The 16,981-nt window shown below is 40.6% G+C and overlaps 1 protein-coding gene across 1 annotated transcript in view; it reads left to right on the plus strand.

The window, feature by feature from the left end:
• The window catches only part of RELN (reelin), a 523,882-nt gene that overhangs the window by 425,902 nt on the left and 80,999 nt on the right, over positions 1 to 16,981 (plus strand). Inside the window, exons 29-34 of the mRNA XM_068549918.1 lie at positions 5,069 to 5,226; positions 6,442 to 6,649; positions 8,333 to 8,409; positions 13,934 to 14,092; positions 14,279 to 14,467; positions 15,008 to 15,281. Coding sequence (XP_068406019.1) covers positions 5,069 to 5,226; positions 6,442 to 6,649; positions 8,333 to 8,409; positions 13,934 to 14,092; positions 14,279 to 14,467; positions 15,008 to 15,281 — 1,065 coding nt within the window. The remainder of the gene's footprint in view (positions 1 to 5,068; positions 5,227 to 6,441; positions 6,650 to 8,332; positions 8,410 to 13,933; positions 14,093 to 14,278; positions 14,468 to 15,007; positions 15,282 to 16,981) is intronic.

A 16,981-nucleotide genomic window follows, 5' to 3' on the forward strand; every position in this document is an offset into this window, starting at 1 on the left:
TTCTCTCTATACTGGTCTTCATCCCAGTATTCATAACAGTTTCCACAATTAGGTGGTTCCAGAATTCCAAGAGAACAAAAGTAGAAGCTGCCAGGACCCTGTCTTCTTTGCCACATCCTAGTGGTCAAAGCAAGTCACAAGGCCAGTCCAGATTCAGAGGGCGAGAAAACAGACTCCCCTTTTTGATAGGAAGTGCAAGGAAGTCTTGTAGAAGAAGATTTAGTATGATCCATTGGGGGGCATTGTTGTAACAACCTACCGTAGTTTGTCCTAGCCCTAATGACTCACATGTCTCCCCCAGGCAGATGTACTCACTTTCCTCCCAAAACCCCCAAACGCTCATCTCATCACAGCATCAGGTACTAAGTCACTCATTTCATGATTTCTGTCAAGTCAGAGTTCCCTGGATATGGCTCCTCTTGACCCATAGACCTATGACCTAAAAAAAACAAGTTATCTACCCCACCCATACCCAACATACAACAGTGAGACAATGACAAGATAAACACAATAGACACCCCAACTCAAAAAAAAAAAAAAAGAATGGGAAGCACATAGCAACCACTGGCTCATAGGAATTCTGAAAGCTAGCAAGATTGTTGTTACTAGGGTTCCCTCCTCCATGAGCAATGTCCAGGATAAGAAAGTTTTCTTGATTGAGACAATTCTGCTCCCTACGAGTGGTTCCCTAATCTGTTGTTCTTCTCAGCTGTTGGTTCTACCCTCTAGGCTTCATCCTCTGAGACATCTGTCCATAAGAACATATCTGTGTTTGCAGCTAAATAGCCCTTTCATCCTGTTTTCTGCCCATTTCAAGCTAGGCATGTAACAGTGCAGCCCTTGTAATTCTCTCCTCCACCACTGCCTTCCTCTTCCCTATGCTTTTCTGAAACTGTGGCCCAACCACATCTCTTCCAAATAGACAAGTGCAGCATGCCATGAAGCTGGAGTGCATCAGGGGCTGCATCTTTGCTGCAATGACTAGGATACCAGGATGCTGGAAGACATCACTGTGAAAGAAGCCAATAGAATCAGGAGCCAAGGAACACACCTCTGGTGCAATACCCCAAAGCCAGATAATACAAAGTTGAATCTGAAACTGCAGTTTGTTTGACGCTGAGTGGAAATACCCAGTTGGTAAAGCCACATCTGAGAAATAAGAAAAGGTTGTCCTTAACATCACAAAGTGAGCCAAAATTTTGAGGCTCCCAATTTATCAATATTTTCTTGGACCTCAGCTTTTGGAAGAAGAAATCTTGTTCGTTAGGATCTGGCTTCGTGGTTCCTTTGAATACCGTCCAGCTTGCTGGTGGATGGCATTTGTGATGGAGAGCTCTCTGCTGCAGAATAGTAAACATGTTTCTACTTCAACCCAAGTAAATGAGCTGTTGTTGTTTCTTCTGCAATATGTTAAACTCAGAAATCTCCAAATGCAGTGCTGGAAAGCTGAGAATTCTAAGTGTGAAAATTGTTAAACTTTGGAGCTATTTTGCCACAAGGCAACATGCTTGTAATAGTTACTAGAATGTTGTTCTTTGACGAGTACTTCGAAGGTGATTTTCTCAAAGGAGCAGTTTGTGCTCATGTTATGTCTCTTGGTTCTTGCCTACAGAGGAGAGACACTGGTGGTGGTAAATATCTGCTGGTACATCCCTCCTGACTGTCTCCCCAACCACACAGCATGCCCCTAAGCCTGCTCTAGGCTCCCTGTGCAGAATGCAAGAAGTCGATGTCTCTGGAAAGGGCTAGAAACACCGTTGCTTACTATGCTGCAGAATGTCTCCTCCACCACCACCTATCACAGGGCAAGCAGGTGCACGTGCACCTTCCTGGTTTGAGAGGCAGATGCAACACCCCTCTGAAGTGTGGTGGTGGAAGGGGGAGGGGAAACTGGTTCTCCTGGTCACTCAGGCATCCTTTGAACAAAGGTGGCAGTTGGGGAAGAGAACAAAGAGAGAGAGAGTCTTACGTTTTACTTGTTCCGTATCTAGAACATGCAGGGCAAAGGGGAAGTTTTGTTCAACCATTTGAATAGTCGAATTGCACTGTGGTTTATTTCTAGTTAAATTACATAAGATTAAATTCTGTCTTTTCCTCAATCATCACGTCCTATAACACCTTCCCAGAGCTTCCTGACTGTCAGGTCAAAGACCTCTAAGACTACATGCTTTCCTGGCTCTATGTCCTTCTTAATGGTGATAGTTATCAGAGTTGCACGTTTACATTTCTTTGGGCAGGGGTTTGATTAAATGTGTCTTCTCATTCGACTGTGGGCATCGTGAAGGTAGGGACCATGCAGGAATTCTGCTCCGCATCGTGTGCCCAGCCCTGGCGCCGCCTGGCATGTTATAGGCACTTGTAAATGCTGGTTGAATGAAGAATAAGGACCAGCAACGGGTGATTAGCTAATTGAAGACACCTCCCTTTCTAAAATATGTTTTCCAAAATAAATTCAGTGCTGCTCAGCAAGAAATCATTGTTCTGCATTCTGCTGTGTCTCCTTGAAAAGATATGAATAGCACATATACGCATGTGCACACACACATTAATAATATTAATCATTTTAAAGCTACATCTCCTCTATTTAAAAAAAAAAGGGGGGGGGGATTAACTATGTGGAGTCTAGACATGCTATTAGCTAACTTTGGCCTACTTATTTCCTACCTTCTTCCGATGGTCTATGATTATGTTTTTCTGTAAATTCCTTACTAGTTCTTCCTCTTCTTCAAGCAGCCCTGAGGTTGCTAAATTACCTGTACTCATTTCCAAGGTTGTGCTCCTAAGAGAACAGAAAAGCAGTAGGCATCAGGAACCAGGCATAACTTGGAGAAATGGAGATAAAGCAAAGCTTGCTTATGTCATGATCAGTGAAATCTTTGTTGCTTTGATTTGTACCTTCCAACTAAAAGCCAACTAACAAAGATTAAAAGAAGTAAAAGAGGTGCCATCTCTTGCCCTTTCACTCTGAAATATGGGCTTCCAGCTAGGACTCTCAGCTATAATTCACCATGTCCTGGACACCCTACTAATCAAATGATTAGTCATTTTGCTTTTTTTTTTTTTTTAAATATGGATGCCTTAATACTGAGCTCCTGAAGTCTTTTGCCTTCTCAAGTATCTAACAGCCTACTCCGTTTCTTGGGTCTATAGCAGCCTTAGAATCTACAAACAAGGGTGCCTCATCTCTCTGGCCAGACTAGACCTTGATTATTTTATTTTTATAATGAAAACTACAGGACCCCAAGAATCAGAGATGGGTCAAAGGACTTTACTTACCCTTCACTCCCTATCGAATTACCAAAGCTTCTAGAATTCTACCTACAGTTGGGATTCTTCAACTTTCTGAATGCTTCTGGGGCTCAGTCTGAACTTGCTTCTTCCATGAAACAGAACAGTTGATAGAGAGATGCCCTCATCTTGCCCAGGTGAGAGAGCCTAGGTGAAGAAAAGAAATTATTCTTACCTCTTTTTTCACTTTCCATGTGGCAGAAATCATAGATCCATGTTTCTCTGGGTTCTATTGATATTATAGAAACATAAAAGAAAAGGCAAGTATGACTTCTAATTAAAGAAGACTTCTATCAGGGAATTGGTATGTTTTCCTCTTTTATCATAGATATGCAGCTTATCTTTTGGAAGGGGCATAGAGGGCTTACCATTTTCTTACGAGCAATTGTCAAAAGATGCTGTTCATCAATTCCATTTATTTCCTTTGAAAGGAAAAATATCTTCACAGGCTAAATAATGTTACAACTTTATTGGGAGGAATTTTCCCAAAGCCCATGACTTTTTTCTTTCCCTTTCTGTTTTTTGGTTTTGCTCTGTTTTTCTAATCTTCAATTCAATTGTCTTTTGCCTTAAAAAATAAGACCAATATATTTTGAATTATTTCCAAAGTAAATAAAAGATGTGTTCACCTTCCTCTTGACACAATGAAGAATGTGTTAAGACTTGCATTAATAGAAATTAATCTCTGAAAACGTTTAAACCTAGTAAACAACATCGTTGGTTACATTTGCAAATTTGCTAAAAGTAGGTAACTTAAAATAATGAAAAAAAGCCAGGGTTATGATTCAGTGTTGCCAAATTACCAAAGCTATTTGAAGAACCAGAAAGAAATGCATTCTGATACTGCTGTATTATTTTCACAATAATAGAGGGGAAAAGGAACCTTTGTCTACAGTTATCTTTGACAATCTTCATTAATCTTTAAAATTCTTTATTCTTGTTTACTAAGAGACTGAATTCACTCAAAAGTCTATAAATATTGGCAGCAAAATTAACTGGTATCCAGATAACCTAATCCATCTTCCCTCTTTAATGTTAGTAGAACTGAGAAGGAAGAGGTGTTTTCTTGGTATGAAATTATAGATGTGTGTGGATTTCCATATATTTGAAAAGAAAAGAGATGTGTTGAAGGGATTGGAAAGATTAGAAAGCAACTGGGACAAGTTTTAGTTTGGCAACCTCACAACTGTTGTGGGGAAAATAGGACTGGGCAGTAGCCCAGGCCACTGGTGTTCCAGGGTTTTGAAGCACTGGGACCAGGTCCCTCTTTTGTTTTTTGGCAGTTACCAGTGTTCATTGGCAGCCCAGCTGGTTGCTAAGAGTTTATAGAATGAGCATCTTGGAGATTTGAAGATAAGAAGAAGAGGGCAAGGACGGCAACAGGTGGGAATAGAGCTGTCAGTCCTCCCAGAATCATGAGAATGGCAAATAGCCATAGTCCCCTTATTCGTCCTAACAAAGAACATTCTGTTTGATGGTTTCAAAGATTCCCAAATAGCCTCTTAAAATGTACAAGCAAAAACCTATAATATGTTTCTAGCCATCAGAATCTTCTTTATCTGATCCTCCTGATATTGAAACATTTATGCTGAAGAAAAAATCAAGACGTTTTGAGAAAGATCTGAGAGAGACACCTTATGAAGGTTAAGTGACCAATCAAGTGAATGTGACTTCCAAATAAATATTAAATCTCTCTTGAGTTTTTCTGAAACGTTCTGTATTTCAGTGCTTTGGTATGAGATACCGGTACAAGAAACACCTGTGCCGTTTTTCCCAACAGTAAGACCAGATTCCGATGGATCCAAGAGAGCAGCTCACAGAAGAACGTGCCTCCCTTTGGTCTGGACGGCGTGTACATATCAGAGCCTTGTCCCAGTTACTGCAGTGGCCATGGGGACTGCGTTTCAGGGGTGTGTTTCTGTGACCTGGGGTACACTGGTAAGGCTGCAGACATGTCTGATGATTTGTTTGTAAAATATCCGTCTCTAGTTACTATAGTTCATGTTACTTCTTCCAAGGAAATAGATTCTGAGTTTGTTCTTCTTTAAGTCCTAATTGTAGGAATTTGTAACCCAGGCAAATGAGGTGCTGAGATATTTTGTAGTTTTGAACTGCCTAAGAAGGAAACGCATGACAACACAAATTTCATTCCTAAAGTATATTTATTTATTAGTAATAGTAAAAATAATTAACATCGCTTGAGTTCGTACTTCATGCCAGGCGCTATAGTAGGTGTTTTTATTTCACCTCATTTAATTCTAGCAATAAATAACCCTATAGTGTAGTACTGTTATTGTCCCTGTTTATACTTGAGGAAACTGAGGCACAGAGAGGTATAGTAACTCTCCCAAGGTCACAAAGCTAGGAGTTGCTGGAGCTAGGCTTCAAACCCTGGCAGCCGAGCTCTTAACCACTTGGCTGCCTGTGCTCTTTACATTGCTTGTATACAAAATGTAATTGTATACATTTAAAGTAAAAATCAACTTATGAAATGATAAATACAAGACTGCCAAAAGAGAACTTTACAAGAGAAGTATTTTCTGACCACAGTCACCCTTGGATGTTGCTACAAGCAAAAATAAAAAGGAAGCTGAGATTAAAGAGTAAAATTGGAGAAAATATTATAAGCTCCGAAATCTTTTTATAGACTTTTTCCTGGAGGGAACTTCAAAGGATCCTTCCCAGCTTTTCAGTGCTCTGCCCTTCATCTGGTGCGTGACCAAAGGCAAACATATGTTGTTGCAGGCCTTCTGTAGAGAGTGCTGTCACTCGTGGTTTCAGGGTGTTTCTTTTAAATCTGGGATTAACTCCCCTTATTGATCCACTAATACAAAGAACAAATGAACCAGTTTTGTTGTGGACAAAATCTATTTCTCAGTTTACACAAATCCTCTGAGTAACAAGAATCATGGAAATGTGTGGTTCCTGATGTCTCTCTGTTTAAAAATTTAAAATTATAGGAGCAGAATAGTGTTTTTGATGTTAGAAGTGATGGCTGTATTTCAGGCAGACGATTGGGAGATTCGAATTTTGACGTGGTTTCTTTCCCCTAACACCTGTGGCAATGCTTCTTTTGCCCATGCACTGAATGTACCTTCCAGTGTCTCATGATTTTAACAAAACCTCTCTCCTGTGTATCTCTTTTCTCGGAAGCCACACAAGGAACCTGTGTGTCTGTTGTCCCTAACCACAGTGAGATGTTCGATAGGTTTGAGGGGAAGCTCAGCCCATTGTGGTACAAGATAACCGGAGGCCAGATTGGAACGGGCTGTGGAACACTTAACGATGGCAAGTCTCTGTACTTCAGTGGCCCCGGAAAAAGGGAAGCAAGGACCATCCCTCTGGACACCAGGAATATCAGGTGAATAGTTAATTGGTATACTTCTCCATGAACATAGTACTTACCGTGCCATGTGTTCTAACCTACAGCACTCTGTTCTGTTATTGAGGGTTTACATAGCAATGTTTCTCTATATAGATTCTGATATATAAAAATAAAGCATAACTTTATAATAAAATAGGCAGTTTCTGCAAAACGTATACTCCAATTCATTAATCAGTGTACAGTCATCACCAAGGCCTGTGTGTCTAATATATGTCAGCTTGGTTTTCTAAAGTTCTGTGTTATTATGAAGACTATTTGGTATTAATTTTAATGTATGCCAGGAGAAACAAAGAATTTTTTTCAACTTTAAATTCTGTGTCCAAAAATGTCATGACCCCCGTTTATCTAAGTTTATTTGTATTCACTTATTGAAAACTGTTCCAGAAATTTAAAATACCTACACTGACACCTACTGGTAAAATAAATAACTGCTTAGTTTTAAGGGCAAATGAAATAGTAGCACACCTAAAATAAAACTGTGCGTTTTTATTTTTAATCAAACTATTTTAGAATTGAAAGAAAGGAAACTAAAGAAATGTTTGAAACTTTTAGACCTTCTTCTCACTAAAATCCGGGGTTCTGTGTCATAGTTTTTCTGCCTTCAATCTCCTTCCCCTTCCTTCTGAGTCCTCACAGAGGTGTGCCTGCCATGTAGGTTGGTTTACTGTGGACTGAGGCATGGTTTACATCACACTGAGTGAGTGTCAGTTGTGAAAAATTAAACCATCTGAGTCTAAATCAGTAATACAGGTAACTATCTGGCCCTAAACAAATACAGCATTCAGCTTTTATTTTTTTTTTAACAATTTGTTGTTGTTGTTGTTGTTGGCTACATTGGGTCTTCATTGCTGCATGCGGGCTTTCTCTAGTTGTGGCGAGCAGGGGCTACTCTTCGTTGCAGTGCGCGGGCTTCTCACTGTGGTGGCTTCTCTTGTTGTGGAACACGAGCTCTATGCACACGGGCTTCAGTAGTAGCAGCACGCAGGCTCAGTAGTTGTGGCACGTGGGCCCTAGAGCACGCGGGCTTCAGTAGTTGCGGCGCGTGGGCTCAGTATTTGCGGCACCCGGGCTCTAGGGCGCGTGGGCTTCAGCAGTTGTGGCGTGCAGGCTCAGTACTTGTCGCTCGCGGGCTGTAGAGCGCAGGCTCAGTAGTTATGGCGCACGGGCTTAGTTGCTCCGCAGCATGTGGGATCTTCCTGGACCAGGGACTGAACCCGTGTCCCCTGCATTGGCAGGCAGATTCTTATCCACTGCGCCACCAGGGAGGTCCCAGCATTCAACTTTTTAATGTTAGATTTTTCCTCCTGAGTTTCCAAGGATAGTATCATCTCAATTTAAAGGAATTCCCATTTCAGTGATTTCATTAAATCATATCAGACTGTCGCAATGAAGTGGAATTAAACTGTTTCCTTTTGTTTCAGTAATTATTCCAGAATAAAATTAATGGTCATATTAATTAACTTTTTCAAATGGTTACAGAATTAACTTACTATATAATCTTTGTAGTTTCTGTTTGTCATATGCCCTTCGAATTTAAAAGTAGTACCTAAGAATTATAGGAGTTTTACTTTTTAATGTGTCAAAATACAAAGGGCTAAATCTCTTCTGAGCTCATCTATTTGTAAGTAAACTGAAGTGTTTTGGGATTTTTTCCCCCAGACTCGTTCAGTTTTATGTACAAATTGGAAGCAAAACTTCAGGGATTACCTGCATCAAACCAAGAGCTAGAAATGAAGGTAAGCTGCTATATTTCCATAGAAATTACAGTTACTACTAGCAAATTAGTTCTTTCTCCTCCCAAAGTTTGGCCGGGATTTTGTAAACTGATACGCTACCTTAAATCATTCCTTCTCTTCTCTTCTCCATCAATGAGTGGGTAACTACATAGAGCCTTGGTCTCTAAGATTCCTCATCCAGATCCTTAAGCCTGTAAACAGGGAAACCTGTTCCTTTATAACTTTACACGGGAGGAAACAAAATTGCAGAGACTTTTACATTCAGCACGGTGTAAGTCTAAGAACTTGTTTGCATAGGGTATTACTGAATGCAGATCATACTCTGCTTCCCGCCCGTAAGCATCCTGGGGGTACTAGAATCCTTTGGTGGAAGGAGCAGTACTTGTAATAATAAACATGAACTTTTACTGAGTACCTACTATATGCAAGGCTCTGTACCAAGTGTTTTATCTGTTAATGCATTTAATCTTCACCATACCCCTTTGCCATAGGTACTATTATTTGTCCTATTTTACACATGTAGAAGCTGAGGCACAGAGAGGTCAAGTAACTTACCCAAGATCATTCAGTCAGTAAGTAGATGAGCAGGGAGTCAAACCACTCATGCTGGCTCTAGAGCCTATGCCTTAACCACCATGCACACTGCCTCTCTCGTTGCCCAGAATTCTACTCTCTCTAGGCATCCATACCATCTTCTGCCTCCGTGATTCAGTGCTGAAAGAAATTCATAAGGCTTGAAACATACATAGGTGGCCTTCAGTTGCTCTACAGATGTGATGGGATTCCTTAAGGGACCCCGCATATGAGTTGGTTCCTGGTACAAAATCCATGAGCTTCTCAGATGGGTCTTCCTCCAAACATTGATCTCGTGAATAGCATGTGAAGAATTTTGCAGCTTCTAAGTTTGTTACTCTCTCAGGCATGACTACGTAAAACATATTGGCTTAAACACTATAGTACCTGTTAGTCAATAGAGCTACCAATAGCTCTGTTCATCAATTCTAAACGTCCTTGGCCATATCATCACTAACTGAAAGCTTCCATGACTTTTTCTAAGTATCTCAGTACTTTTAGTCTAGTAATTATCCAGATCATCTGTTTACTGAAGCAGCGGTCTAGAAACTTATATAGACTATTTTGCATTTCCTAATCTCTTGACAAACATTTATTAAGAATCTGCTGTAAGCTAGACACTGTTCTAGGTGGCACCGATACAGTGTCACTGAAAGACAGATGCATCAGTCATGATGAGCTAGGTTATGCTGCAATAACAAACAACCCTCTAAATCTCTGTGGGTTAAAACAAAAAAGATTTGTCCTTTGTGCTACATTTTCCTCATGGGTCATCTGAGGTCCTCATTCCAGCACCCAGGATAATGAAACAGCTGCTGGGTAGCTTCTGGATGTTGCCAGCCATGTGGCAGAAGGAAAGAGAATGTGTGGTAAAGGGGACAAGAAATGCAGACTACCACATGCCAGAATGGGAAGAACTAGTGGGGCAATAATGAGCATAGTAGACAGAAACCCTGCCCTTAAGGGAACTTACATTCTAGTAAGAGGAGTCAGAAAATCAACAGTAAAGAAAAGAAATATGCAAGATGTTAGATTGATGGGCTAGGCAGAAATAAATAAGCTGATGAGATGGAAAGTAAGCTTATGCAGGGGGAGATGCAGATTTCGATAGAATGGTCTGGGAGGGGCCTCACTGAGGAAGTGATATTTAAATTGAAATCTAAAGGGTGAAAAGGAGCCAGCACAGGAGGAGCTCAGGGGAAGTTTTCCAGTCAGAAGAAACAGCAAAGGCCACGAGGTGGAAAAGTTGTGGTATTGGAGGAACAGAAAGAAAGCCAGGTGGCCTGGGGCACGTGAAGGTCGAGGAGTGCTTGAGGGCGAGGGGCAGGAGCCCTGTCATGCAGGACCTTGCTGGCCGTGGTAAGGAGGTGGGTTCGGAATCCACTGTCGGGGAAACCAATTGAAGGCTTTTAGGTCAGGTAGCGACGTAACCTGATTTAAGTTTTTACAGGATCACCCTGCAGAAACAATATGTAGTTCAAAGCAAAGGAGTATTTCTAGAGCACATTCTCTGCCCACACAGAGACAGGAGCTTTGAGGGATGCAAAGGTAGATGGGGTCCTGTCCCAAGACATTGCTTACTGATTGGAAAGGTAGAGCACTTTAATGTTGTCCTTAACCCTTGTAATAAAATTATTATTTAAAAACAGTTTGTGGTTGGCACAGTGTAGCAACTGTGTGCATGTGCATATGTGCATGACTCTTCTGAAAATTACAAATCCGTACCCCTATTTGTATATGAGAAAAAAAGACCAGCTCTGGCCAGAGTACAGTGGGAAGCATCCACTTACTGACCTGAAGCTCTGCTCTATACTTAACCTCTGATTACAAATGTTCTTGTCTGCCCTGTTGGGCTTATTCCCTTAGGATCCCTTTAAGAACACAACTTTTTCTCAACGACTCTGAGCCATTTTCTTGAACTCACTGCTGCCTGTGTAATTTACATCCCACAGGCATTTCTCAGTCTTTTATTGAAAACTGGTTGTTAAAATGTAAATCTGCCTAAATCCTTGAACAAATCTCTTCTAGTGATGAAAGTAACAATTTTTTACATACTCAAGCTGAAGCCTCAATTTACATATTTGGAATTAAAATCAAAATTAGGCTATTTTCAATAAGACTGGGAAGATTGTAGATGGAATTGTAATTTAAAAAGGGAAATGTTTTATGTTCCTTAAACACTCAGTAGATGAGCTAAAATGGCTTGGTTTATTCAGATGGACGGTGTTTAGATGACACAGCTAAAGAGGCTCAGCGATTGATATAAAATATGGATTTTGCTGTTTCCCTGTCTTGCATTTCTCCATTCTTTCATACTTATCTGCAAGGCACTTCATTGTCCTGCAGAATTGGGGCCCTCATCTCTGTAGATCTTGTGGCTGCCTGAAGGTATAAGTGACACCCCTGAAAAAGTTAATGAGGAGAAAGGCAGCAAGCAGAAACCAAATGGAGTATGGACCTCTTGAGCTGTGTTTCTCATATTCTTGTGTACATCTGAATCCTTTAGGAGGCTTTCAAATGCAGATTCTGATTCAGTAGGACTTGGGTGGTATGCTGCATAACAAATTATTCCAAAACTGAGTGGCCTAAAGCAACATCTGTTATCTTCTAGTTTCTGTGAGTCAGGAATTCAAGAGCAGCTTTGCTGGGTGGATCTGGCTCCAGACCTCTCATGAGGCTGCATACAAGATAAAAGCCAAGACGGTGCAGTCATCTGAAGACTCAACCAGGGCTGGAGGATCTCTTTCCAAGATGCTCACTTACATGGCTATTGGCAAGAGGCCTCAGTTTCTTTCAGTGGACCTAGCCATAGGCTGCTTGAGTGTCCTTACTACCTGTCAGCTGACTTTCTTCAGAGCAAGACAACCATGAGAGAGCAGGGAAGAAAGTGCAAGCGCCTTTTATGGCCTACTCTCAGAAGTCACACATTGTCGCTTCTACGATATTCTATTAGAAGCAAGTTACTGAGTGCAGCCACACTCAAAAGGAGGAGAATTAAGCTTCACTTTTTGATGGGAGGAGTGTCAAAGGATTTGTGGACATGTAAAAGCACCACAGGTAGAGCCTGTTCCCAGGTGATGCAGACACTGGTCCTTGGACCGTACTTTGAGTAGAAGGTGCTAAAGGACCACCAGTGAGATTTTAGTCTTGTGATGCTTCATTTCTGGTACTGTATCTGCTTTCTGAATAGGTCACCCAGCTAACTATCTAAATTATTCATTTTCTCTCCCTCTCTCTCTCTCTCTCCTATGTTATTAAATATAAACCATATCAAACAAATTAATATCCACAAGAAAAACTATATTTTGAGAAAACATTGAGGGTTGGAGACTGGAGTTTTCTCAGATGCTCCTCACCTTGACTAGAATAAAAATGAGAAAGAGCCTAGCTTCAGTCTTCTTCCTGAACTTTGGTGTAGTTCTCTCCCTTCTCCAACACATGGGTCTCACCTCCACCCACTGAAGCTCCAACTGTGCATGTCTACACGCATACACAGCATACTGCCTCCCCAGAGAGTTCCTATTCTTTGAGCTGTTTTTATCCTCTCATCAAACACGATGATTTCTTCTATTTTAAATATGGTAGGATTAATTCTCCTGAGATTTCCAATTTTTTTGCATGTTAGTCATTATTATTTCTGGCATCACCCCTTGTCAGATGTGGTGACAATAATTCCATGTAATATCAATTCACCTTAAAAGGCTTTCTTTTAGTTCTATATTTTATCATATTATTTCTTGAAACTTAATTTTAGTAAACTCTTTGCTATGCAACGTGACAGAGGGATTGAGATGTTCTGGTTAGTCAATAATGAGGAAACTAAAAACTTATTGTAAGAACCATGAATTATTACAATTACAAAAAGGTTAGAACATAATAAAATTAATATAACAAATACAACTTTACTGAACATAATTTCTGTGAATACTCAGAAAGCACTTCAATATCCCCAGTCATAATTATGAATATGCAGTGCCAGTCTTAGGAACAGTTATAGAATAGCAATTAGATAGATGCCAAGAAAACTCTCTGCCCCCCCATCAAGTAAAATATATTTTTTTATTAATTGCTAATGATCATATATATATCCTGTTGATTCCTACCATTTCATCATTAGCAATTTTTTCCTTTGCATTCAACATTACCCTTTCCCTGTGTCCTCTTTTAAAAGAAAAATTTTTCTGGGATAGGTAGCAGGAATAGCACACGAAGAATCTTAAACTTTAATGTGTATTTCCCTAAATCACACCAGGTGACAGGCAGAGGGAGGTGGGGTAGCAGGGATAAGTGAAGGGGAAGGGTGACACAGAGAAAGAAAGGTAGAACTAGAAAGGTAGAAAGGTAGAGAAAGAAAGGTAGAACCATCGGATGGGAGTGAGTTCTTCTGCTTTGCTATTTAATAATTTGTCTTTATTCAGTCTTCAGTGACCAAGGTCTGACAAAGTGTGAAATGCCAGTAAAAATTCTATTCTGTTTAATAGGATTTCAGATTGGGCTGTGCTTCCTATCTGGTACATTGGTGGCAAAGAGCACTTCTTGATTTTGTACTGGGAGACTGAGATATTTTTTCTGAGTATATAATAATGATATGAGACTTTGTAAAGTTCAGGACAGAACCTAAAATTCAAATACGTAATCTGGAGTGGATTTTTATGTCCCCCTTACCAACCTACTCATCACTCATACAAAGCTGAGTGGTCTTTAAAAGAGCTTATGTATTTCCACCCCCCCTCCACTTCCTAGGAGTCAGTGCATTAGAAACTGTCAAGAAATTGATGAGCCTTCAGGTCTACTAATTCATTCCTTGGAAGTTAGATGAATGTGCCCTCATCCTATGAGATGCAATCTGAAGTTTCTCCTGCAGTCTTGCCATTTCAAATAATACTGTTCCTTGCCTTTTTTGCCTCTAGGAAAGCTGTCTAAGTAACTGGATTTATGTCTTTTAACTCAGGGCTTGTTGTTCAGTATTCAAATGACAATGGGATACTCTGGCATTTGCTTCGAGAGTTGGACTTCATGTCATTTCTGGAACCACAGATCATTTCCATCGACCTTCCACGAGAGGCAAAGACACCTGCAACAGCTTTTCGATGGTGGCAACCCCAACATGGCAAGTTACTGCTCACCCCAAGTTTCCTGGTAGCATTTAGATCATCCAGTTAAAGCCACATTGTACTGTGTGTTTCTTAATTTGCTGTCAATTTCTAGATAATCTGATTTAAAACCACAGTCATAAAGATATTCATATTGCTATATAATGAATCTTCTCTAACTGCCTTTATTCATCTGATTTCAGGGAAGCATTCAGCCCAGTGGGCCTTGGATGATGTCCTTATAGGAATGAATGACAGCTCTCAAACTGGGTTTCAAGACAAATTTGATGGCTCTTTAGCTTTGCAAGCCAACTGGTATCGAATCCAAGGAGGTCAAGTCAATACTGACTGTCTCTCTATGGATACTGCTCTGATATTCAATGAAAACATAGGTATACATTTTCACCAGATAAAGGGAGAATATTTAATTAACTGGAGGATTAAATTAACTAAAACCCAAGAGCAGATTCTCTAATGCAAAACTGTGTGCATAACTGCCTGTACTGAGAGGGGGGGCTCTTGGAAGTAAAGACCTGTGTTGTCCTTTAATGTAACTTGGTGAGCCCAATAACAGTTTTTGCAGGAACTGTCTTTCATGGCATGCATAATATGACTAAGGTTTCTTAAAAGTGGGGCAAAAGTACCTATCTGAAAACATTCCCATGTTTCATAATTTGCAGAATTACAATTTTCAGACTCTCTATTAGCCTGTCTCAAGGTGGTATAGCTTTTCAAGTTAGCAGCCTTCCATGTTTCTGAGTCTATGCTAACTAGATAAAAATAGTCAACGTGAGATGAAAAGCCAAAGCACATGTGAGACACTATAGATAAGACATGAGTTTTGTTTGCCACTGAAAGCGTGATGAGCAGAAACACCAAATAAGAAAAGAGCACAATTATGTGCTGCCATTAAACTTTTCCTTTTTTTGTAGGAAAACCTCGTTATGCTGAGACCTGGGACTTTCACGTGTCAGCATCGACTTTCTTGCAGTTTGAAATGAGCATGGGCTGTAGCAAGCCCTTTAGCGACTCCCACGGTGTACAGCTCCAGTATTCTCTGAACAATGGCAGGGACTGGCATCTTGTCACCGCAGAGTGTGTTCCTCCAACCATTGGCTGTCTGCACTACACAGAAAGTTCAATTTACACCTCCGAGAGATTCCAGAATTGGAAGCGGATCACTGTCTACCTTCCACTCTCCACCATGTGAGAATTGTCATTTGGCTACATGTCAGAACTTCAGGTTTCTGTCACCTAATTGGAAAATAATTATGATGCCACTTGGCAATTCTATTACTCTCTCATGATAATCATGCATGGAGTATACCGGGGGGAAAGAGAAGTTCAAGGTGCTTGGGTAACAATTTTTAAATGTGGTTAAGAGTTCCGAGAGTTTTCCAAGGCTGAACTTTTCTGTTCTTCAGCAACGTGAAGGCTGCCCACCAGATTCAGTTTTTAAAATGTTGTAAAAACAAATACCTACCCAATAACCAGACTGATACTTATCCACATGAAGCAGTTTGTGAAATCATCACATGTGGAAGAGTATCCTTAGTTGTCTGGGTTTTTTTTAATCTCAGTACCGGAATAAGAGCAAAAGGTTCGTTCTTTTGGGATGCTCATATCTTTTACATCTTTCTTCCCCTCCACAGTATTTCAGATCACGTTCAGGAGTTATATTAGGGCTTACAGCAGGCTCCCACTTTTGTGGTTTAGGCATTTGCATAATTTGGGGATCTTTCTAGGAACCAATGTGTACTATGGTGGGTGGTAGAGATTGTACCATCCTGGGGCTGCTCCCCGCACATCCCTGTATCTCCCTTCCACGGCTCTGCTCTGAATTGTAGGCAAATTGGCCTCTGTAAGCTGCATTTGCCAGCTGCATGTGTTTGCTGGCTTCCTGATAGATTTAGAGAGTTGCAGATACTGGCAAGAAATTGGAGGGTGGAAATAAAGTTAAACCAGGGTGTTCCTTCCCCTCCCTTTCTATCTCAAGTGCATCTTGGCCAACTTCAGCAGCTCCAGCTCCCCCGAGATGTCCTTCCATGTGACACTGGCCCCTGGGCACTAACCCCATCTCCTCTTGTGTCCCTCCATCTTTGGACTTGTAGTGCTTCCTGACTTTGTTAAACTCTGGTTTCCTCACTGCCCCCATGCTCTGTCATGAACTGTGCATCCAATTCCTTGTGTTAAATTCCCTCTGTGTTAAATATTTACAGTGGTTTCCATTTTCCTGGTTCAATTTGGATTCAGAGAGGCACAAACAAGTGGCAGAAAAAAAAACAAACAAACACAGGAAATCAAAGCGTTTTAGTATATAACCCAAAATAGTTTCCTGTGGACCCCAGAGCTTTAAAGAGTGCTAACTTGTAGCTCATTTATTCACTTTATTTTTATTCAACAAACATTTATTGAATATCTGTTATGTTTTAGATCTCTGACACAAAATGAATAAGTTGATGCCAGGATCCAAGTATATTATTTAGGGTAACAGGTATCTAAACAGTTATGTTATAAAATGATAACAGAAGCAAAACCCAATGATACTATTGAAACACAGGGAGATACTACCTAACTCAGTTTGGGGAGGTCAGAGGGAGCTTTCTGGAGGAGCTGATGTCTGAGCTGAGTCTAAATAAGTGAGTAGAGCTTGTCTGAGTGAAAAGGGCTCATTGTGGGGGACGGGCATATGTGCTGTTGTAAACCGAAATAGAATCCCAGAGGCCAGAAGAAACATGAGTTTATGGGGAAATGCAAGGCTTCGATGCTATCAGAGTATAACTTTGAGGCAATAGGGGAAGATGAGGCAAGGGAAGAGGGCAGATGATGAAGGGGCTGTGTATTTATTAGCAGTTTGGCCTTGACATTGCATGTGTTGGGGAACCATTTCAAGGGTGTTAAGCTGA

The sequence above is a fragment of the Eschrichtius robustus genome, chromosome 8 (genome assembly GCF_028021215.1).
Source record: "Eschrichtius robustus isolate mEscRob2 chromosome 8, mEscRob2.pri, whole genome shotgun sequence".
Classification (NCBI taxonomy): domain Eukaryota; kingdom Metazoa; phylum Chordata; class Mammalia; order Artiodactyla; family Eschrichtiidae; genus Eschrichtius; species Eschrichtius robustus.